This window comes from Mytilus trossulus, unplaced genomic scaffold (assembly GCF_036588685.1).
Source record: "Mytilus trossulus isolate FHL-02 unplaced genomic scaffold, PNRI_Mtr1.1.1.hap1 h1tg000110l__unscaffolded, whole genome shotgun sequence".
Lineage (NCBI taxonomy): Eukaryota > Metazoa > Mollusca > Bivalvia > Mytilida > Mytilidae > Mytilus > Mytilus trossulus.
Genome location: NW_026963297.1, coordinates 2,031,392 through 2,056,059, shown reverse-complemented (window position 1 = coordinate 2,056,059; position 24,668 = coordinate 2,031,392). Strand labels below are relative to the sequence as shown.

General features: G+C 33.5%; 1 protein-coding gene and 1 long non-coding RNA gene across 2 annotated transcripts in view; both read left to right on the top strand.

The window, feature by feature from the left end:
* Positions 1-2,000: 2,000 nt before the first annotated feature.
* LOC134700025 (uncharacterized) overlaps positions 2,001-24,668 on the top strand; it is a 204,327-nt gene continuing 181,659 nt past the window's right edge. Inside the window, exons 1-5 of the long non-coding RNA XR_010103733.1 lie at positions 2,001-2,120; positions 16,256-16,324; positions 17,185-17,253; positions 18,849-18,917; positions 22,412-22,478. This is a non-coding gene — a long non-coding RNA (uncharacterized LOC134700025). The remainder of the gene's footprint in view (positions 2,121-16,255; positions 16,325-17,184; positions 17,254-18,848; positions 18,918-22,411; positions 22,479-24,668) is intronic.
* LOC134700064 (uncharacterized) lies at positions 6,880-10,137 on the top strand. Its single transcript, XM_063561438.1, has 2 exons — positions 6,880-7,377; positions 9,685-10,137. The coding sequence occupies exons 1-2, from the start codon at positions 7,010-7,012 to the stop codon at positions 9,740-9,742; spliced, it is 426 nt and encodes a 141-aa protein (XP_063417508.1). The 5' UTR covers positions 6,880-7,009; the 3' UTR covers positions 9,743-10,137.

Genomic DNA, 24,668 nt, shown 5'->3' with positions numbered 1-24,668 from the left:
AATCTTTAATTTGTAGATTTTTTTATTACCAACCTGAAGATAATTCATAGTTTACGATAATAATAGTAATCTGTCGAAAAGTCAACTATCATTTAACAAATCATACAGATGTCCGCAACTAGTAATTTAAGACATTTCTGAAGTACATTTGCGTTCCGTTACACTCTTTTTATGAATCGAAATGGACACATGCCTTCGTGAGCTTATAGCATGACTAGCATGACTCGCCAAGACGATCAATTTTCCAAACAATTTTGATTAAATGTTTTCATTTCACTTGCAATGGGATGAAAGGGTTGTTTTCGAGACATTTTCACAGTTGTTTGACTTATTTGAACTATTATTCATTTGAACCTGAACTATATAATTTCTGTCTTTTATTTCCAATTAAAGTTCAGCCATTGTCGTCAAAATTGAAGATAGTAATTTGAAATATTTTGTTTTAAGTCGAATATGTCAAATAGCGAGAGTCTCGTAATAAAGCAAAATCGTACTCACTTCGTGTAATTTCGTACTAAACAAGTAAACCTACATGGCGTTGTCAGTTTATTTTCGACTTATTAGTTTGAATGTCCTTTGGGAATCATTTGCTTCCTTTTCACGACGTAAAGGTGATTCTTTGACATCTTCATAGTTTGTTGTTTATCATATACTAGTTACCAGTTTGCAACAATTTGCATTATGACTTTTTGATTTTACCGTTTGGTGAAGGACTGCCGTTTTGATTTTTTATTGGAGTGCAGTATTTTTAAAATAATAACGTGTTATAGTGTTCTTTCATTTGTCTTTTTTAATATTACTTTTACTGTCAGGTCTGTTATTCATTTGACGTGACTCTGTACTATTGCATCCAATCATACATTGAACGAAACAATTATTTTATTTGTACATGTGTGACGTTGTTGTTATTGCTTTTGGTTGGCGGCTTACTTATGTAGTAATTGCGTCTTAAATTCATACAGCATAAATATTATGTATATATATGTTTAGTCCTTAATTTATTTTATGTATTACATTTTGGCGATTAATAAGATGAATATGTGACGAACATGGTTGACTTTGTTACCATAGAGTGTTTATCTATGGAGGAAAAAACACATAACAGGAGAAACATATAATAGGAAAATGAAAAAAAGCAAATGATAGTTACTAATGAAATGTAAATTATGATATCATATAATTGTTTAGAAATTTTATCTGTTTGTTCACCTTTTTGTCGTCTGTGATATACTAATCAAAGTATATTTAGAAACATAGAACAAGACATATGCTAGTTTGAAAAATGCTACCAATGTTAGCATGTCAAACAATTTTCGTTGATGAAGGGTCTAAATACAGCACAAACAACATTTTCCAAAAGACGAAAAAAGTGACAAAGTATCTTTTAACAAATCGCATTTGACTATATATACAAAAATCTGTGTGTGTTTATGTAACTGGCATCCTCTAGTCCGAATTAGGATTTTATCATTCTATTCTCATATAAAGGATTTAGCACTTCTATTCCAAAAAAAATATATGAGCGTATTGATTGTGTTTGTTGGTTTTTCTTATTTTCTAATAATATGACTCTAATTGTCATTTTGGGATGATCTGAAAAGACATATATTGCATTTTTTTTTGTTCTCACTTTTCCTTTAGCTTTTAACATATAACGTTAAATAAGCAAGACAAAATTAATGTTAGTCGCACTTTTCATGAAAAACGGCTGTAGCAAATGTTTCTATTGTTACGTATACAAACAAAGCATGTTGTGTTGTGTTGTTTTAATTTTTTAATTTCTTAAAAAATATGACGGTAATTATCCATTGTAGAGAATATTAAAGTGATGTTGTATTTTACCCTTATTATATACTGTTATATTATATAGTGTTCTAATCTTCAATAGATCACAGTGTTCAAATTGAATGTTGATACTTGTTAAAATTAAATGCGTGCATTTCATGGTCAATTAGTACTCGTGTTTGAAAGGTGATTGATTTACTGATGTATAACACAGGTAGAAAAGGTCTATTTTATTTCGTTAAATGGACTGACACAAATGTGAAGTGTGCATTGCACTTCTGACTTACTTATAATTATTCTATGTGTATTAAAAAAGGAAATGATTTCAGATTTGGGTGAGTTTGTATTTTTCTTTAAAATTGTTTATTGTATAACTTGATAAAATAGTTTAACTTGAGGGACCATCTGAAATTTACTTTATATACACTGGTTCAAAATACATTATTGTTTATTTTATAATATCTAAACAAAGACTAAATGAAACTAATATTGGAGAGTTTTCCTTATTTTCCTATAAGTATATTAGTGAAGTAGACTGTCCTATTCAATTTTTGGACCTACTTACAAAAAAATAAACTAACCCGAAGAAAACCCTGTGGTTTTTTCTAAAGTAGACCACATCTATTTAGCTATCCTTTACGCCTAGTGCGGACAAAAGTATTGACGTAGAACATGTTTTATTAACTTTTCTGTAAGGTAGTGAAGTAGACTGTTCGACTCAATCTTTTGACCTATTTAAACAAAAACAAAAAAACTAAACCGAAGAACACCCTGTGTTTTTTTCTCAAGTAGACCACAGCTACCCAGCTTCCCTTTGCGCCTAGTGCAAACAAAAGTATCGACGTAGAATATTTTCTATTAATTTTTCTGGAAGGAAATGGGGTAGGGTGTCTGACCCCAACTTCAGACCTACTGAAAGAAAATAAAAAGCCGAAGAACACCCAGTGTTTCTTCTCAAGTAGATCGCGGCAACCCAGCCTCGCTTGGCGCCTATTGCGGACAAAATTATTGACGTAAAGCATGTTTTATTAACTTTTCTGTAAGGTAGTGAAGTAGACTGTCCAATTCAATTTTTGGAGCTATTTAAAAAAAGCAAAAAAAGCCGAAGAACACCCTATGTTTTTTCTCAAGTAGACCGCATCTACCTAGCTTCCTTTTGCGCCTAGTGCGGACAAAAGTCTTGACGTAGAACATGTTTTATTAACTTTTTTGTAAGGTAGTGAAGTAGACTCTCAAAATCAATCTTTGGACCTACTTTACAAAAAATAAACTAAGCCGAAGAACATTCTGTGTTTTTTTCTCAAGTAGACCACAGCTACCCAGCTTTCCTTTCCGCCTAGTGCGGACACAAGTATTGACGTAGAGCAGTTTTATTAACTTTTCTGTAAGTTACTGGGGTAAGGTGTCCGACCCCAACTTTGGACCTACTTTAAAAAAAACTAAGCCGAAGAACACCCTGTGTTTTTTCTCAAGTATACCACATCTGTTCAGCTATCCTTTACGCCTAGTGCGGACAAACATATTGACGTAAAACATGTGTTATTAACTCTTCTGTAAGGTAGTGAAGTAGACTGTCCGACTCAGTCTGTTGGCCTACTTAAAAAAAATATAAGCCGAAGCACACCCTGTGTTTATTGTCAAGTAGACCACAGCTATCCTGCTTCCCGTTGCGCCTAGTGCGGACAAACATATTGACGTAAAACATGTGTTATTAACTCTTCTGTAAGGTAGTGAAGTAGACTGTCCGACTCTATCTTTGGACCTATTTAAAAAGAAAAGAAACTAGGCCGAAGAACACCCTGTGTTCTTTCTCAAGTACACCACAGCTACCTAGCTTTCCATTGCGCCTAGTGCGGACAAAAGTATTGACGAAGAGCATGTTTTATTAACTTTTCTGTAAGGTAGTGAAGTAGACTGTCCATTTCAATCTTTGGACCTATCTAAAAAAAAAAGCAAAAAAAGCAAAAAACACCCTGTGTTTTTCCCAAGTAGACCACAGCTACCAACTTCCCATTGCGGCTAGTGCGGACAACAGTTTTGACGTAAAACATGTTTGATTAACTTTTCTGTAAGGTAGTGAAGTAGACTGTTCGACTCAATCTTTGGACCTACTTTCAAAAAAATAAACTAAGCAGAAGAACACCGTGTGTTCTTTCTCAAGTACACCACATCTACCTAGCTTTGTTTTGCGCCTATTGAGGACAACATTATTGACGTAGAGCATGTTTTATTAACTTTTCTGAAGGGTAGTGAAGTAGACTGTCCATTTCAATCTTTGTCCCAAATTTAAAAAAGCAAAAAAAGCCGAAGAACACCCTATGTTTTTTCTCAAGTAGACCGCAGCTATCCAGCTTCCCTTTGCGTCTAGTGCGGACAAAAGTATTGACGTAGAACATGTTTTATTAACTTTTCTGTTAGGTAGTGAAGTAGACTGTTCGAATCAATCTTTTGACCTATTTAAATAAAAACAAAAAACTAAGCCGAAGAACACCCTGTGTTTTTTTTTCTCAAGTAGACCACAGCTACCCAGCTTCCCTTTGCGCCTAGTGTGGACAAAAGTATTGACACAGAACATTCTCTAATAATTTTCCTGGAAGGAAATGGGGTAGGGTGTCTGCCCCAACTTCAGACCTACTGAAAGAAAATAAAAAGCCGAAGAACACCCTGTGTTTCTTCTCAAGTAGACCACGGCAACCCAGCTTACCTTTGCGCCTATTGCGGACAAAAGTATTGACGTAGAACATGTTTTATTAACTTTTCTGTAAGGCAGTGAAGTAGACTGTCCGAGTCAATCTTTGGGCCTACTTTAATAAAAATAAACTAAGCCGAAGAACACCCTGTGTTTTTTCTCAAGTAGACCACATCTACCTAGCTTTCCTTTGCACCTATTGCGGACAAAGGTTTTGACGTAGAACATTTTAATAAACTTTTCTGTAAGGTAGGGAAGTAAACCGTCCGAGTCAATCTTTGGACCTACTTTCAAAAAAATAAACTAAGCCGAATAACACCCTGTGTTTTTTTTCTCAAGTAGACCACAGCTACCCAGCTTTCCTTTCCGCCTAGTGCGGACACAAGTATTGACGTAGAACGGTTTTATTAACTTTTCTGTAAGTTCCTGGGGTAGGGTGTCCGACCCAACTCTGGACCTACTTTAAAAAAAACTAAGCCGAAGAACACCCTGTGTTTTTTCTCAAGTAGACCACATCTATTCAGTTATCCTTTACGCCTAGTGCGGACAAAAGTATTGACGTAGAACATGTTTTATTAACTTTTCTGTAAGGTGGTAAAGTAGACTGTCCTACTCAGTCTGTTGGCCTCCTTAAAACAAATCTAAGCCGAAGAACACCCTGTGTTTTTTGTCAAGTAGACCACAGCTATCCAGCTTCCCTTTGCGCCTAGTGCGGACAAAAGTATTGACGTAGAACATGTGTTATTACCTCTTCTGTAAGGTAGTGAAGTAGACTGTCCGACTCTATCTTTGGACCTATTTAAAAAGAAAAGAAACTAGGCGGAGTAACACCCTGTGTTCTTTCTCAAGTACATTGCGCCTAGTGCGGACAAAAGTATTGACGAAGAGCATGTTTTATTAACTTTTCTGTAAGGTAGTGAAGTAGACTGTCCATTTCAATCTTTGGACCTATCTAAAAAAAAAAAGCAAAAAAAGCGGAAGAACACCCTATGTTTTTTCACAAGTAGACCACAGCTACCAGCTTCCCTTTGCGGCTAGTGCGGACAACAGTATTGACGTAAAACATGTTTGATTAACTTTTCTGTAAGGTAGTGAAGTAGACTGTCCGACTCAATCTTTGGACCTACTTTCAAAAAAATTAACTAAGCCGAAGAACACCGTGCGTTCTTTCTCAAGTACACCACATCTACATAGTTTCCCTTTGCGCCTGTTGCGGTCAAAAGTATTGAAGTAGAACATGTTTTATTAACTTTTCTGTAAGGTAGTGAAGTAGACTGTCCATTTCAATCTTTGGACCTATTTAAAAAATAATAAACTAAGCCGAAGAACACCCTGTGTTTTTTATCAAGTACACCACAGCTATCTAGCTGTCCTTTCCGCCTAGTGTGGACACAAGTATTGACGTAGAACATGTTTTATTAACTTTTTTGTTAGGTAGTGAAGTAGACTGTCCGATTTAATCTTTGGACCTACTTTAACATGTTTCAAAAAAATAAACTAAGCCGAAGAACACCCTGTGTTTTTCTCAAGTAGACCACAGCTACCCAGCTTCCTTTTGCGCCTAGTGCGGACAAAAGTATTGACGTAGAACATCCTCTATTAATATTTCTGGAAGGAAATGGGGTAGGGTGTCCGACCCCAATTTCAGACCTACTGAAAGAAAATAAAAAGCCGAAGAACACCCTGTGTTTTTTTTTCGCAAGTAGACCACAGCTATCCAGCTATCCTTTGCGCCTAGTGCGGACAAAATTGTTGACGTAGAACATGTGTTATTAACTTTTCTGTAAGGTAGTGAAGTAGACAGTCCGAATCAATAGTTTGACCTATTTTAAAATAAAAAAAACTAATCCGAAAAACACCGTGTGTTTTTTCTCTCAAGGACACAACATCTACCTAGCTTTCCTTTGCTCCTATTGCGGACAAAGGTATTGACGGGGAACATGTTTTGTTAACTTTTCTGTAAGGTAGGGAAGTAGACTGTCCGATTCAATCTTTAGACCTACTTTAAAAAAAAAAAACTAAGCCGAAGAACACCCGGTGTTTTTTCTCAAGTAGACCAGAGCAACCTAGCTTCCCTTTGCGCCTAGTGCGGACAAAAGTATTGACGTAAAACATGTTTTATTAACTTTTGTGTAAGGTAGTGAAGTAGACTGTCCATTTCAATCTTTGGACCTATTTAAAAAAAAAACTAAGCCGAAGAACACCCTGTGTTCATTCTCAAGTACACCACATCTACCTAGCTTTCCTTTGCACCTAGTGTGGACACAAGTATTGACGTAGAACATGTTTTATTAACTTTTTTGTAAGGTAGTGAAGTAGACTGTCCGATTCAATCTTTGCACCTAATTTCAAAAAAATAAACTAAGCCGAAGAACACCCTGTGTTTTTTTTCTCAAGTAGACCACATCTATAGAAAAAATATAACAGGCATCACACCTTGGATATAAACTGATTCCGAATGGGCAGACAGTTCCGAAGAAGAGACTATAACGAGCAGTGAGGAAGAAAATATTTCGGAGGATACAGATTCTGAAAATGTGGAAGAGACCGTTGAAAACTTTTTCGAATGAAACACAATACATCTTAGCAACAAATGTGAATGATGTTTCTGACAATAAAAATCCTGTAGGCGAATTCGTTTCGAAAGGAGTCAATACTAAACATATGAATAATTTAGTTGGACATAATAGAAATGTAAAGAGTTGTGGTGTTTCATTTCTTGTCGAATTAGAAAGGGGAAAAGCAGGAATACATCATTTGAATATCACAAGAACCATTTCTAATTCAAAAGATAATTATAAACGACACATATTACAGCAGCATATGGAGTCGGAGTTCCTCAGTGCAGATGACAGAGTGTCTTTTCAACGTCCACGTGATGAAAACACAGACCCTGATTTAAGGTTTGTAGGAAACTAAAACATTAAGATACACATTGAATGTTATTTTTACAACACCACTTCATTGTTTCCCTTAACTATTACGTGAACTTGTACGGTGTATATCATATACGATAAAATGATCATTGGAGTGCCGCTTGAACGGATCTCTACTTAACACGTATGTATTATGTTTGTTTTTTATTCTATATCTTTCGTGAAGGATATACGTTAAGCTGTTAACAATAACTCTAAATCATAATATTTTACAAAATCAGTTTTACATGTCATTTGTCAACATTGTTTAATGTCTACTGTTTATTGAAACTACTTAAATAATTGCTGATATGATTTAATCAGTTAAAGCTTGAAAACGCATCATGAATATTATGCTATGTCTTTTTCAACACTAACCGAAAAAAAAATCAACGCAAGGTTTCAGAGAAATTTACTTAGCTAGCGGCACGGAGGGGTAATAAAAATGAATGTTTTGATTATAAAGTAGAAAGGGTTGCTTCCATGTATTCTTTTTAATTTAAAATGTCTATAGATCTGTTATCCCATGACTTTTTTCTTATTATACAAATGTTGGTAAGATCACTTTCATAGAAAAGGCCGATTCAATTACGACAGGAAATTATCGTTAACGATATTGTTTTGTTGCATTAATTCAAAATAGACACCAGTCAGTCCATGTTTTCTTATTAGCTCACTTTTTAAAATAAAATATGAGCTTTGGCCGTCCGTCCGGTGTAATCTATTTCAAACATCTACTCAACATATTCCAACTAAACCTATGCTGGATGATCCTTATGGTATTTAAAATGCAATTTGTGTTTTATTTTATATTTCGTAAAAAAACATCATGGATATCAGGCTAAACATAGAACATAGTAAGATCTGTAAATGATCGGGTTTAAGGACTAATATTGTCAATTGACCATTAAGGATGTTCGCTACTCAGTTTCAATATAAATAGCTTTTCATAAAACTAGTATAGATTGATAGGGGATAAATTACGGAACCAAAAAAGTTAAAAAATATATAGATGTCAATGTGCTTGTTTTCGAAATATAAACCATTTTTCATAGCTTTTTAGTGACAAGTTAAAGTTCTCAAAAAGTATTAAAAAATAAATAAGATTTTATAAGACTTTTACAAATGGCTTATAATTATACATGCAAAAGATTTCTAAAAAGAAAAATGGGGTTCAATGGGCAACATTTGTTAAGGCGTTCAAATGGATAAAACCAGAGGATTGCGAAAATATGACAACAATTCCAAAACATGACAAGCGAACATCCTTAATTAAGGAATTAATGACAGTTATAAAGAATTTTCAACAATTTGTTTATCAGGTTTTCTCATTCAAAACATCGTCTCCTCTGAAACTGCTAAACCAATCTAAACCAAGTTGAAGCTGAATGGTTCTGTTGTTATCTAGGATAAAGCGTTTGTTTTATTTTCTGTTTTCTCTGAAAACATGGCCGCCATGGCTAAAAATAGAACATATGGTAAAATACAGGTTTTTACTTAAATCACAATAACTAAAGCATTTAGCAATGTTCAGAGCAAATCAAACAAGAAAATAAAGTATTCATTAGGTCAAGGTCTACCTGCTCTGAAATAATAAGCCACATCGGGAATCTGGCTTTTTGGTTCCTGCATTGATGGTTATTAAGGAAATGTTGCAGTTTTCAATTTTCATCCTGAATATTATTATAAATATAGATACACTGTTAACAGCAAACATGTCCATCAAAGTGCTACAAATAGGTCTATATGATCAAAATACTCAATTGGCCCCTTAAGGCGTTATTGCCCTTATAAGACCATTTCTCATGATTTGAAAATTGAGTTCGCTTACTGTAAAATAAATATTCTCCTTTGAAACTGGCGAATCAAGTTCAGCTTAACTTTGAATGAATGAATTTCAGTGTAATAGGAATACATTTTGTTTTTCTTATTTCCTTGTACTTCAAACAGCAGGGGAAAAATGACAATATTAAGCCACTCATTAATATGCATTGAACATAAAAAATAATCATTGATGAAAGATTTCAGCCAACATTAACAGATGATCGATAAAGGTTATATACGGCCTCTTGTTTATATTACACATCAATAATCTATGTAACATATTTCTGAAAAAATAATACCGCTATAAATACCAAATAAGGAAAAATACAACATATACCTGTGGTGAACAAACACTGCGTCTTGATTATATTAAGAAAATAACACAATATAAACTAAATTTAAAAAAAATAATAAAAAAAATATGCCATTCACTGTGTGGATGTTTCAATGAACAACGCTCTTAAATTGCAGTATGGACAGAGGCTATCGACATACTAAAGGCCACTTTTATAAAAACAAAAGAAAATAGCTAGGGTAAGAGGAATGTTTTCTTCAACAAATACAGTTACGTTCACAAAGTGGTTACCTGCTAATTTTCCTGTGGAAGGTGTTATGTTTGGTTGTGGAAGACACCTAAAAACGCCAAAATCGCTGTTAGTTCACTTACAAAGGAAAAGCTCTGCCGACCGAAAAAATGTTAAGTGTTCAAAAAGGAAATATAATCAAGATAATATTCATGGTTTTGATTCATGGTTTTGGAGACGTTACATAGTTCCATGCATATCTTATTCTCAATACATTAATGACGACTGAACATAAACAGAATATCAAAGTGCATTACATTAACAATTCTTTAACGAGATTTATACCACAGTGGATATAATTCATGTTTGACAATATTTTATAGACGCTTGTTCAATTCAAATGTCATCACACAGTTTTAACATAATAAAATGAAGGAACAAAAGTTGTATCTTGTACTTTTATTATCCAATACATTTGATGAAATCAGTTCATTTGCAACTTATCATCGATTATAATATCTTAACTGCAAACACAGCAGATTGATAGAAAAGAAAAAAAGACTGTCTTTCATTCCGTTTTTGGTATTTCGAAGTACCAACAGAGAAATACAACGATATCTTGTCAGATCATTGTTATATAAGCAAATCTAAGACATAGGATGTTATATAATCCCGATCAGAGACTGGGTTAGGTAATTAATGGGTTAAATGATGTTTTACCTGCGAATGTATTTTTTGTTTCTTTGTGTTGTTCATGGTCTTGAAAAATTGCGTTTTTTTATTCCATTTTCCAAATCACGTCATCATTAGGATCAGATATTGTACATGCTGTATACACCAAAGAATCTTTAAATAATCATAAGAAACAGTAAGCAATATTGTAGTATGTGATATGGAATAATTGACAATGAGAAACACTATCTACAAAAGTCAGAACGAAGTGGAAGCAAGCAACAATGGGTTCTTGTCAAACCATGCACAAAGGGCAACACCCAAACAGCACAATAAAAGAAACTCCAGATAATTTGAAATCATGACAATGCCGTCGTAGAAAAAAACATGATAGCAAGACATTAAACAGTACACAACAAATAATATACATGATATAGAAAACGTAAATAAAGGCAACAGTAGTATACCGCTGTTCAAAACTCATAAATCCATGGACAAAAAACAAAATCGGGGCAACAAACCAAAACCGAGGGAAACGCATTAAATATAAGAGGAGAACAACGACACAACACCGAAACGCAACAGCACACAGAAACGGACCAAGCAACAGACAATACACCACGAGAATAACAAATATAACATCAAAACCAAATACATAAATATGGGATAGACAAGTACCGTGCCACGTCTTATCTCAAAATTAAGAGAAAACAGAAACGACTCAACGTTAAGATGCAATACACACACAGAAACGAACAATATTATAACAATGACCATCTTCCTGACTTGGTACAGGACACTTTTAAAGGGGAATAAAAGTGGTGGGTTGAACCTGGTTTTAAGGCATGCCAAACCTCGCACTTTAATGGCACAGTTAAATATAACATTGAAATGAAAACAACATAGTACAGGAATGCAATACAAATAAAAAGCAGAACATATTAGACAAAGAAAAGCATGTTTAATAGATAACAAAAAGCATCAGGTTTAAAATTCAATACGCCAAAAACGCGTCTAGTCCACACGAGACTCACCAGTGACGAAAAAAAATTACAAAATTGTACAGCACTGAAGATCTAAAGTTGAAAAGGTTTTGCCAAATACGGCATTGTTTGTATGCTAAACAATTATTCCCGTCATGAAACGGACAGCTTTCATGTGCTCCATTAGGATGAGATAATCCTGATGTATATGCGACACCCGGGGTGTTATATCTGTTTTGTCATGCATGTAAGTACACACCGGGGGATCATTCTTTTTTCAGTAAATCATGATCCCAGAAATGACAATAGGATTGTGTTTTCATCAATTGGAACAAATCCATCGTCCTGTCTGAAACAAAACAAAAACAGTCAACGGATTCATGCTGGCGTCATTTAACATTTTGAAGTTTCAATGTCAAATTTACCTCTTTGAAATCTTGTCTGTATTGGCTCATTGTAAGCAGAAACATTTGAAGGTAATCATGATAGGAAATGCAACCTAAAATAATGTTTTAAATACGAGACAGAATATCTATATGCAGGTTACATGTAAAAAAAAAAGTCCCGACGAGAACAACATTGATGAAAACAATTGTGAAAAAATGAAAACAACATAAAAGAAAATAGTTGATAGACAAAGATATAAGGCCGTGTTTACATTGACCTAAACTCTGTGTGGTGTTAGTGTCTCACACGTAAACTTAACAACATTACGTTCCAGTTGATAAATCTCAATGTTTACATGTAGTTTACATCATGTTTTGCCTACATGCAAACAATAGTCAATGTAGACCTTGTGTAGGTTAAGTGTACACTAAACTAGGCATTTAGAACATCAATTTTGCCATATGTTTTTAAAGAAGAAACGATTTTTGAATAAAAATTGATATTTATAACAAATATTTATAAAGTTCTTTACAGAAACATTTGTATTTACTTTTGTTTTGGTGTTAATAAAACACATCACGCAGCTTTATTAACCCCTTATCAAGACTCAAAGCATCATCATTTCAGAACAAATAATTCATTTGAAAAGTTCTTCCGGAATTGACTGGACATACACAGAAATATTTGCCATTGGTCTTACTCAAACAACGATTCACCCATAAATGCATTACTAAAAAAAGTGTGAAATAAATTGTTTTGTTTGTCTAGTTTCTCAGATCCGTCAAAATACACTTAGAAATATATAGAAAAAACCTTATCCCCTCCGTTTGCCAAAGACTCATAGGAGAACATATACCAACAACAGAAAAAGAAACAAACATAAAAGATAGAAATGTAGTGATCATCTCAATCCTTTTTCTCCGTCTGTAAGATGACAATGACGCAGCCTACGTTTTCTAATGCGTAACCGATACATCTTTAGTACATTCAAACTACTGCAAATCATCAAAATGGCGTTCATAAAGGAGCAACGACTTAATTTCAAAAAGGAGGGTGGGAGGGTCTGAGTGGGATTTTTTTTTCGCGCGAACATTTTTATTCATTTTTTATCGATGCTAGCATTCCAATATTTTTTTCTTTTTTTTTTTACACTATAATGTATGGGGAAGCTCTGGATTCAGATTTATTTTGTTTATCAAATTGGGGATCAGAATTTTTTTCTAGGAAAGATCCATTCCCCTCCCCCTTTTTTGAAGTCAAATGGTTGTTCCCTAACTGCTAGAAAAGTTGTCCAAACATTTGCATTCGGTTCTACGTAATGAACATTTAAATGACATATAGTTTACAAGTGTGAACAAATCTAATGTACAGGTAATTAAACCAGGTGTATAGATGTGAACAAATTTAATGTGAAACCAATGTACATTACATTAAACTAATTGTAAACATGTTTACTATACATGACGTTTGTTGTCATTTTAGCGGTATTTCCAGCATTGCAATATGAGCAGGAGGTTTTAAAATCCATATCACACTTTTCTTAAAGTGTCCCGTACGAAGTCAGGAATATGGTAGTTGATATTAATAGTACGCTTCTTTGCAGTTTTACGTTTGCGCAGGGACGTTAAGGGCTTTTCAAGAAAATTCCAATCTTTATACACAGCAAAATTCATATTGAACTCAACGTTGATTTTCTCTGTATAAAGGCCAAAATGTACGTCAAAGGCAAAAACAGGGGTAAAAGGGTCTATCATGGATTTCCTTCCAAACTTGTATTCATAAAAAAACATAGATAAACAGTGTCACATTTCCCATACATATCAAAGGAGCTAGTGCACTATGACATCGGATCGTCCTGGTTTTTGGCTTCCTGAAATCACAATAACCTATTTTACTTGAAAATTGATGTGAAGATTCCTTTATTCAAACGCTATAAAACTAGGCAAGGCAAATAAAAAAAAAAGAACTGTGGCCGTTCCACCTGTACACAAATGAAGTGGTTTAGTATAGCTCTTACACCTGCCCTTTTTAATCAAATTGGATCGGCTGCCGGAAAAACTAAATGATTTTTTTTTTATTCAGCGCGATGTGTTTCATATTATATAACGACATGCTGGAGAAAATGCACTAATATTCTTTTTAGGCTTGTCATGCATGCTCAAGTTTATGAAGGATCAAATTGAGAACTGCATTTCTTCAGATAATTTGAAATGTAACAAGCTGGATTTTGAAACTACTTGATAATAATCCTCAAGTAATTTATATTGCACCTGTGGTGTATTATCGCAAATGACAGAAGCGGATTCATGTGTGTTCGGCCCAACTTTTGGAGCAACCATTATATGGTTAATGCATACGCTCTTTACATGTCGTACTCCAAACGTTGCTTAAGTGTTATAGGCAACATCCCCCCTTTTTTTTTGGATTCCGGACCAGTTACCTACTGTAGTTCTCATTTTGCATTTGCAAGTGAAAGTTTATTATACAAAATATTAGCATACTAGGTCTGTCCTAATGAATGTATATTGTGAACCTTTATCTTTTTTTTTATATTTCACTTATATTCTTTGTTTGTTCTTCGTCATTGATAATGTTACAAATATAAATACAAACTTCCTACCCGCATATACATATTCAGATTTAACTTGTTATTAGTCCAAAGTGAGAACTGATATCGATTTGAAAATCATGATTGGGAGGTATTTTTGACGGCTGATTTTTTTAATTCTGAATATTCATTTTCACCAGCCAGTCTTATGACTGGCTTGCTAACGTTTTTATTTTGTTCCGAATGATATCCTGCATTGGAAGGACTGAAAATTCCTTTTCCTTCCGTCTGGAGTAATTTCTTTCTCTTTATAACTTTTATTTGGTAAAATGTTTTACCTACTTTTCTAAATTATTTGAAATATTCAAAATGACAAACCAGCATTACCAATGGGGGATACCATACATTCCCCTCTCTAGAATGAGCGACTAATAATATTTGCACTTGCGATCCACTTGTGGTAATGTTAAGCAGCTGCGACATGAAGTACCCAATCCTCAAACATTGTACCTTTAACGCTCTATCATGAAGCAAAAATAAATTTCCATTTGACTTTTAGGGGGAAGGGGCTAGGTTGAAAAAGTATGTGTTGCATTTTTCTTTTTGTAATCTCAGTTCTACATTTTAATTGTTTACTCTATTCGGTCCTGCCTTTTTTATAAGTTATCCTGACTTTTTTTACATGAATTGTTATTCAGCCTTTTTGTTTGGCATAGTTGCTCATACTGACTTTTTTTACCCAAAACTCGTCCTGTCTTTTTCTGAAATATCATCCTCGCTCACCCCTTCCCCATCCCTTCCTTAACCTTATAGTTTGTAGCCTCTCAATACATAGTTCCTTTATACCCGCGTCCACCAATAAAAATGAATAGCCTAGATTGAGCAAAAGTGCTAAAGTGGTATTCAACACAATCAATCAATTGTTTTTACATTATAAAGTGCATATATAATTTGGAGGGTTATCGCTAAGCATAAATGATAATGATTGATCTAAAATTGCAATTCGGCCTTATGCAATTTATAAATTGTCTTTGTATTTGTTTGGTTTTTTTTCACTATTGCAGGTATTTTGTTGTCAATTTCTATCCTAGAATGACCCATGTCAGAAACTGTTTTATCAGTGGTGTAAAATGTAATCATTGCCGACACAACGCAGGAGAATGAAGCAAGGTTATTTTGGATAGAGGAGGAGGAGGAGGACGGCTACGGCGAAGATGATGATGATGATGATGATGATGATGATGATGATGATGATGATGATGATGATGATGATGATGATGATGATGATGATGATGATGATGATGATGATGATGATGATGATGATGATGATGATGATGATGATGATGATGATGATGATGATGATGATGATGATGATGATGATGATGATGATGATGATGATGATGATGATGATGATGATGATGATGATGATGATGATGATGATGATGATGATGATGATGATGATGATGATGATGATGATGATGATGATGATGATGATGATGATGATGATGATGATGATGATGATGATGATGATGATGATGATGATGATGATGATGATGATGATGATGATGATGAAGATGATGATGATGATGATGATGATGATGATGATGATGATGATGATGATGATGATGATGATGATGATGACAGGGAATAAAACTTAAATGAATAAAATCGAAACTAGTGATAAGGTTTGCCAAACACTTCATAAGCACTTTTATAAAGAGATTCTTTCAATGATCATATCAATCATGATTTGATTTTTCAGACAAGAAGTCGTAAACGCATTCGAACACATATATCTGCATTCGGGGTTGCTGACTTTTTTTGTAAAAAACTATAGATGAACTTCAACAAATTTAGTATTTCAATTGTTCATTACTAACTTCCTTCATTAATATTCAATTATTGACTCTTTTTATTATTAATTTCAGGAGAATTTTCAAACTTGTAGAATAATCTCACAACATCAGAAGCAAAACTTTTGGCGAGTTTTTAAACAGGTATATTCGAATGACTGTCAGAAAAAAGAAAATCGTCGAAATCAAGATAATCAATTGTAGATTTATTCTTCCTAACATAACGGCACTATTGCATGTCGTCTACTTTTGCTGAAAAATTTACCTAAAAAATAAGGCTCGTAAAACAGTCTTATCCAAAAGCAAATGCTAATAAAGTGATGTTTTTTTCCTTTTCAAGGAGAGGTTTTAAACAGTCGAAACTAGTAACAAGGTATACACCAAAATAAATAAGCACTTTCATGAAAAGATGCTTTCAATAAACATAACAATGGAAACTTCATATTTCAGACAATTGGTCGTAAACACATGCGAACGTATATATCTGCATTCGAGGTTACTGATAATTTTTTGGTAAAAAAATATAAATGAACTTATACAAAGTTAGTGTATACTGTTTTCCATTGTATTATGATTACTATCTGCATTGATATTCAATTATTGACTTTTATTATTATTTATTATTAATTTCAGTAGAATTTCCAAACTTATGGAATACCCTTACAACATAAGAATCAAAACTTTTGGCGACTTTTATTGTTTGTTTTATAGAGATTAACATAATAACACAATGTTCACTGCTGTGCCTCTATTTTTAACATTTTTACTTATTATGTCGGTTTGTTTTGTTAATTTTTTTATAAGACAATCATACAAGTGAGAGGTTTAACTAGCTTTAAAACCAGGTTTAATCCACCAGTTTTTATAAAAGAAAATGCATGTACTAAGTCATGATTATGACAGTTGATGTTGATTGGTTTGATATGGTCATTATTTTCTATTGTACTTTGATTACTATCTTCATTAATATGCAATCATTGACTATTTCCTATTATTAATTTCAGGAGCATTTCCAAACTTATGGAATGATCTAACAACATCAGGGTCAAAACATTTGGAGACATTTTCAAAAGGTTTATTCGAATGACTGTTAGAATAAACTATACATCAATATCAAGATAATCAACTGTACATTTATATCTTTTATATAAGCTTTTTCAAATAGTTTGGCCACGATCATCACTGAAGAGACATGTATTGTCGAAATGCGCATCTGGTGCAAGAAAATTGGTACCGTTAATTTTATTACTACCACTGGGTCGATGCCTCTGCTGGTGGACTATAAGTCCCCGAGGGTATCACCAACCCAGTAGCCAGTACTTCGGTACTGGCATGAAATACGGATTTTTTTGTGTTATTAAAATTTGCTGTTACAAAATATTAGAAATTATTATAAATTTAGGAATGTATCTCCCTCATGCAAAGCTCTGATTCCTTTCACGGATTTGGCTATACTTTTTGGACCTTTTGGAATATAGCTCTTCATCTTTTATATAAGCTTTGGATTTCAAATATTTTGGCCACGAGCATTACTGAAGAGACATGTATTGTCGAAATGCGCATCTGGTGCAAGAAAATTGGTACCGTTAATTTTATTACTACCACTGGGTCGATGCCTCTTCTGGTGGACTATTGGTCTCCGAGGGTATCACCAACCCAGTAGCCAGTACTTCGGTACTGGCATGAAATACGGATTTGTTTGTGTTATTAAAATTTGCTGTTACAAAATATTAGAAATTATTATAAATTTAGAAATGTATCTCCCTCGTGCAAAGCTCTGATTCCTTTCACGGATTTGGCTATACTTTTTGGACCTTTTGGAATATAGCTCTTCATCTTTTATATAAGCTTTGGATTTCAAATATTTTGGCCACGAGCATCACTGAAGAGACATGTATTGTCGAAATGCGCATCTGGTGCAAGAAAATTGGTACCGTTAATTTTATTAGTCTACCTAATATAACGGCACTATTGAATGTAGTTCACTATTGCAAAAAAAATTATGAAAAAAGTAGGCACGTAAAATAGTCTTTCCTATAAACAATTCTGAATAAAATGACGTTTTCTTTTGCAAGGAGAGTCTATAAAAAGTCTATGAAACTAGAGGAAAAGTATGCACAAAAATATATAAGCACGGTTATAACAAAATTATTTCAATGAACATAACAATGGTAGGGTCATTTTTCAGACAATTAGTCTTAAACGCATTCGAAAACATATATGTCTATATAACTTTTTGTCCATATGTCTGTTTGTCTATATGCCTTTTTGTGTTTCTTTCTTATATATAATGTGGCTTTGTACTTATACATCCCATCATTGTATTATTGTGCAATGGTAAATGTTTGTTAATATATTTGTTTGTTTTATAGGGATTAAGATAATTTTTCTCTATTTTTGACATTTTTTACCTGTTATGCCTGTTTGTTTTGTTCACAAATCGTTGTCAATATAATGGATTTTAATACGACAGTCATACAAAGGAGAGGTTTAACAAGCTTTAAAATCAATTTAATCAACCATTTTTTATAGAAAGAAAATGCCTGTACCAAGTCAGGAATATGACAGTTGGTGTTCATTGGTTTGGTATGGTCACTATTTTCTATTGTACATACATTACTAACTTCATTAATTTTCAATTATTGATTCTTTTTATTATTAATTTCAGGAGAATTTCCAAACTTGTGGAATAATCGCACAACATCAGAAGAAAAAGTTTGGCGACTTTTATAAACAGGTAAATTTGATTGACTGTTAGAAAAAAGCAATATATCAAGATCAAGATTACCAACTGTACATGCATTCTATCTAATATATAATGGCACTATTAAATGTGGTTTAATTTTGCTGAAAACCAAATAAAAAAGGTATGCACCCAAAACGGTCTTATCCAAAAGCAATTACAAATGAAATGATTTTTTTTTCTTCTACTGCAAGGAGAGTCTTTAAAAAGTCGAAACAAGTGACAAAGTATAATAAAAAAAGAATAAGTAAAGACTTTTATCAAATGACGCTTTCAACAAACATAATAAAATTGAGAATGGAAATGGGGAATGTGTCAAAGAGACAACAACCCGACTAAACAAAAAACAACAGCAGAGGGTCACCAACAGGTCTTCAATGTAGCGAGAAATTCCCGCATCCGGAGGCGTCCTTCAGCTGGCCCCTAAACAAATATATACTAGCCCAGTGATAATGAACGCCATACTAATTTCCAAATTGTACACAAGAAACTAAAATTAAAATAATACAAGACTAACAAAGGCCAGAGGCTCCTGACTTGGGACAGGCGCAGAAATGCGGCGGGGTTGAACATATTTGTGAGATCTCAACCCTCCCCCTATACCTCTAACCAATGTAGAAAAGTAAAATGGTAAGTTCATAGTTCAGTCAATTAGTCTGCAATTTTTTAAGTTCATTGTTTGGAAATATGTAACAAACATCTTTTGACATCAACTCATAAAAATCTTTTCTTGAATGCGATTTGAAATTTGTAATATTCATGAGATTACACATTTTGATTTCATGAGGATATTTAAAAAAAAATAAGTTTGTGTTAAAATGATTTAATTTTTCAACAGTTTAAATTAATAAAACATTTGTAAATACTTGTTTAAGAAAAAAATATATTTTAATTTCATTGTAAAAAGTATATATTAAAATTGCTGACCTTAAGCATTTTTTGATTTGACTTTACATATTGAAAATGAAAAATGCTCCAAAGTGGAGCATTTTTCAATTTGACATCAAATATTGAAAAATGAAAAATGCTCCAATATGGATCATTTTATATTTTATATTTTGACATTATAAATTGAAAAAAGAAAACTTATTCCGAACATGAGTAGTATTAATATATTATATATATGATAACATTGAGAATAGAAATGGGTAATGCGCAAAAGAGACAGCAATTCGACCAAAGTGCAGACAACAGCCAAAGGCCACCAATGAATCTTTAATATACCTCTAGTCAACAAACACACATCAATGCGCACAGTAATGCTCATTTCAAAAGAAGTCCGAGTTCGATGTCAGAACAAGTAATGTAGTATATGTATTTGATTTTAACGACATCAATCTCTGTATTACTAAAATATATTACACCATGGTTTTCTGTATCGCAAACTAGTCATTACATTCACTAAATTGTATCAACGGTACAATGACACCATTCGCCAAAAAAATGCACATCAACACACAGACATGTTATATGTTCAAATGTACACATCAAATCTTATTCTGTAACGGTAATATTCTATACAAAACATACAAAACACAAATATGTCGGCATTCACCTCAAAACCTAACCAAACAGGCTTATTCAAAAGGGATACAGTTACGATACTGTCCATAAGAATGGCATATTTTAGTATGAATATTTATTTACTCAATGACATATGGTTTTTGCATTGTAAATACACAAATTTATTATAAAACAAGTTGTTGGCATAAAACGGTTTATGTTCTTTTCACATATTTTATGATGATATCATACAAAAACCCCGAATGAGAGAGATTATGCTAGAAATTCAGTTGATGAAGACAACCTCTTTCAATCAGATTAATTTATGTCTGGAACGGGCATTTCAGTAATTGATAGTAGTCTGTTGTTAATGTATGTATGTATCATTGTCATTTAGCTTAGTTTTGAAATCTATTAGGCCCGAGACCACAATTAATTCCTCTATCATTTCTTTATAACGTTTTGTCGCATTAAAAACAAATCTATTTTTTTTGTTTTGTGTGTGTGTGTGTAATGCACAGTACGTCAATACAAAAATATCAAGTATACATCATACAAATTTGGTAAATACACATCCATACCCCTTAGGCAATTCAAGAGATGTTCCGAAAAGTGTAATTATACCCTTTTTGTACCTGGCCTAATCACTATTTCCATATAAACATCAGTTAAAATGAAAAATCCAAAAGTTTTATTTAAGCTCTCTTCTATCATTTCCACCCCAGAAAAACTAAGAAATCTGAAGAAGGGAAAGAAAAAAATAAAGACAAAATACACTATTATTAAAGGGAACTATATTCGTAGACAACGAAAAGCGGGATCATTAATTGTGGTTTTCGGCCAATAAGATATCTGACTCTGAGTTTTACTGTGCGTGATTTCGTGTCTATGTTTATTCTACATTGTTTAGAGGTGTTAGATGGTCTAACAATACATATGTATGTCCAAGTCAGGAGCCTCCGTCTTTTGTTAGTCTTGTTTATGTGTTGTCAATTGAATTAATTGTTTTCTAAATATTGGACTTGTGTGTAACTTCTATCTTCAATGCATACGTACACATGTTAAGGGGTCAGCTGCATGAAGTCCGCCTTCGGTCGCAGAAATTTCCCGCTGTGTTGAAGACCGATTGGTGATCTTGAGCTCTTTTTTGCCTTTTGATCGGGTTGTTGCCTTTGTTACACGTTCCACATTTCCATTCTTAATATACACATTTAAGGATAATTGTCATGTTCCAGACACGTGTAGGTATTCTGTCGTGTGTTTTGCGGGTAAACTAATTAATAAAAATTCACATCTTTTTGGTCATAATTGTACCTTTTAGTATATTTCTCATGTTCAAAATTAGGTGATACACACATAGTGCACACGTATACATAATTAACAAGTTCTTCAAGATGTTTTAAAATACTGTCGACAATTTGAATATTTAAAACACATATATTGAAACAAATTTCATTTCATTCTAGATCTACTCATTAAAAATTAAAAAAAATTATGCAGTTTTGATCATCCTTTTAAATTTTTATATTGCGAAATAATTTGAATTCAAAATGAAACATGCATTTTTTCATTTTTCAATCTTTTAAGTCAAATTACAAAATACTTAATGTCAGCAATTCCAATTTCACTTCTGAAATGAACTTATATTATTTTTCCTTTCTAAAACAAGCATCTGCAAATCATTTGATGTATTCAAACTGTTGAAATTTTATCTTTTTTTAATATCCTCGTGAAATAAAAAAAAAAAAAAATCCATATAGATAACAAATTTCAAATATCATTAAGAAAATGATTTTTCAAAAGTCACTTCAAAAGAGTTTTGCCTTATGTTTAAAGTGTGAAGAGCAATTTGCTATATTCATTTTTTTCTGTTAAAAATGCCATTTTTTGGCGTAAATATACACGGTCTTCTGTTGTACATTGATTACCTAGTACTTCATTTATTTAGGATTCAATTATTGACTATTTTTTATTATTAATTTCAGGAGAATTTCTCAACTTGTGGAATAATCTTTAAACAGAAGAACAAAAACTTTCGGCGACTTTTACAAGGTTTGGACCTACTTAAAAAAAAAACTTCAAGCCGAACAAAACCCTGGATTTTTTTTCAAGTAGATAGCTACGAAGCTTCCCTTTTCATCTAGTACGAACAACAGTCTTGCCGTAGAACTTTTTTTATTAACTTTTCTGTAAGGTGGGGGTAGGGTGTTCGACCCTAACTCTGGATCTAGTTTAATAATAAAAAAATAAATCAAACTATACCCTGGATTTGTTTTCTCAGGTACACCTCATCTACCTTACTTCCCTTTTGCGCATCGTGCAGACAGATGCATTGCCGAAGAACGTTTGTTTATTAATTTTTCTGTAAGGGTTGGAGAGGGTGTCAGACCCCTACGTTAGACATACTTGGAAAAAAACTAAGCCGAAGAACATCCTGAACTTTTTCTCAGACAGACCTCAGCAACCTAGCTTCTCTCTGCACCTAGTGAGACAAAAGAGGTGCCGTAGAACATTTTTCTGTAACATGTGGGAACGATATCCGGTCCCAACTTTGGACCTACTTTAAAAACAAAATAAACCGTAAAACACCCTTGATTTTATTCAAGTAGACTTTAGCTACCTAGATTTATTTTCAACCTAGTACGGACAAAAAAATTGCCAAAGAATATTTTTAGTAACTTTTCTGTAAGAGTTGGGAGCGATGTCCTGTCCCAACTTTGGACCTACTTTACAAAAAAAAATAAAAAAATAAACCGTTAAACACCATTGCATTTTTTCAAGTATATCTCAGTTAACCAGCTTCCCTTTACATCTGTTGCGGACAAAAGCATTGCCGAAGAATATTTATTTAATAACTTTTCTGTAATTTGCACCTTGTGCTGTGAAAAGTATGGCAGTTTAACATTGTGTTTAACACTTTTCTGTAAGAATTGGAAAGGGTGTCAACCCCAACTTTGGACCTACTTAAAACAGAACACAAAACAACACCCCGGATTTTTATTCTCAGGTAGACCGCAGCTACCCAGCCTCTCTTTGCATTTAATCGGACAAAATGATTACCGTAGTACTGAAAAAAAGAATCCGAAAACCACCCTGGATGTTTTCCATTTAGACCACAGTAACCCTGTTTCCCTTTATACCTAGTGCAGACATTGCCGAAGAACATTATTTTGTTAACTTTTGTGTAAAGGTGGGGTAGGGTGTTCAACCCTAACTAAGCCGAACAACAGCCTAGATTTTTTCTTAAGTACATCTCATCTACTCAGCTTCCCTTTGGGTCTCATGCAGACAAAAGTATTGACAAAGATTTTTTTTTTTCTATAAGAGTTGGGAACGATCCCAACTTTGGACTACTTAATCAAAATGTAAGTCGAAAAACACCTTAGATTTGTTTTCTCAAGAATACCTCAGTTACCCAGCTTCCCTTTACCACTTGTGAAGACAAAAGTATTGCCGAAGAACGTTTTTCTATTAACTTTTCTGTAAGGGTAGGGTAGAGTGTCTGCCCCCAACTTTGGACTTCCTTATAAAAAAAGATCAGACGACAAACACCATGAATCTTAACTCAAGTTGACCTCAGTTACCCAGCTCCCCTTTACAGCATTGCGGACAAAAGTTTTGCTGTATAACATTTTATATTTACTTTTCTGTGAGAGTTTGGTAGGGTGTCCGACCCCCAACTTTGGACTTTTAAAAAAGCTTCTCTTTTCCCCTAGTGCGGACAACAGTATTGCCGTAGAACATTTCTATTTACTTGTCTATTTTTTTTTCTGTAAAGTAGTGGGGTAGGATGTCCGGCCCCAACTTTGCACTTTCTTTTAAAAAGACTAAAGTAAGCCGTAGAACACCCTGTGTTTTTTCTCAAGTAAGCCACAGCAATCCGGCCTTTCTTTGCACCTAGTGCGGACAGAAGTATTGCCGTACAATATTTTTTATTAACTTTTCTGTAAGTTAGCGGGGTTTGGTGTCTGACCGTAAATTTAGACCTACGTTAAAAACAAACTGTGCCGAAGAACACCTTGGGTTTCTTCTCCAGTACACCTCAGCTACCAAGCTTCCTTTTGCACCTAGTGCAGACACAAGTATTGCCGTAGAACATTTTGATTAACTTTTCTGTAAGGTAGACTGTACGGTAATTAGACTGTCCGACTCAATCTTTGAACCTACTTGAAAAACAATAAACTAAGCCGTAGAACACACTGTGTTTTTTCTCAAGTTAACCCCAGCTACACAGCTTCCCTG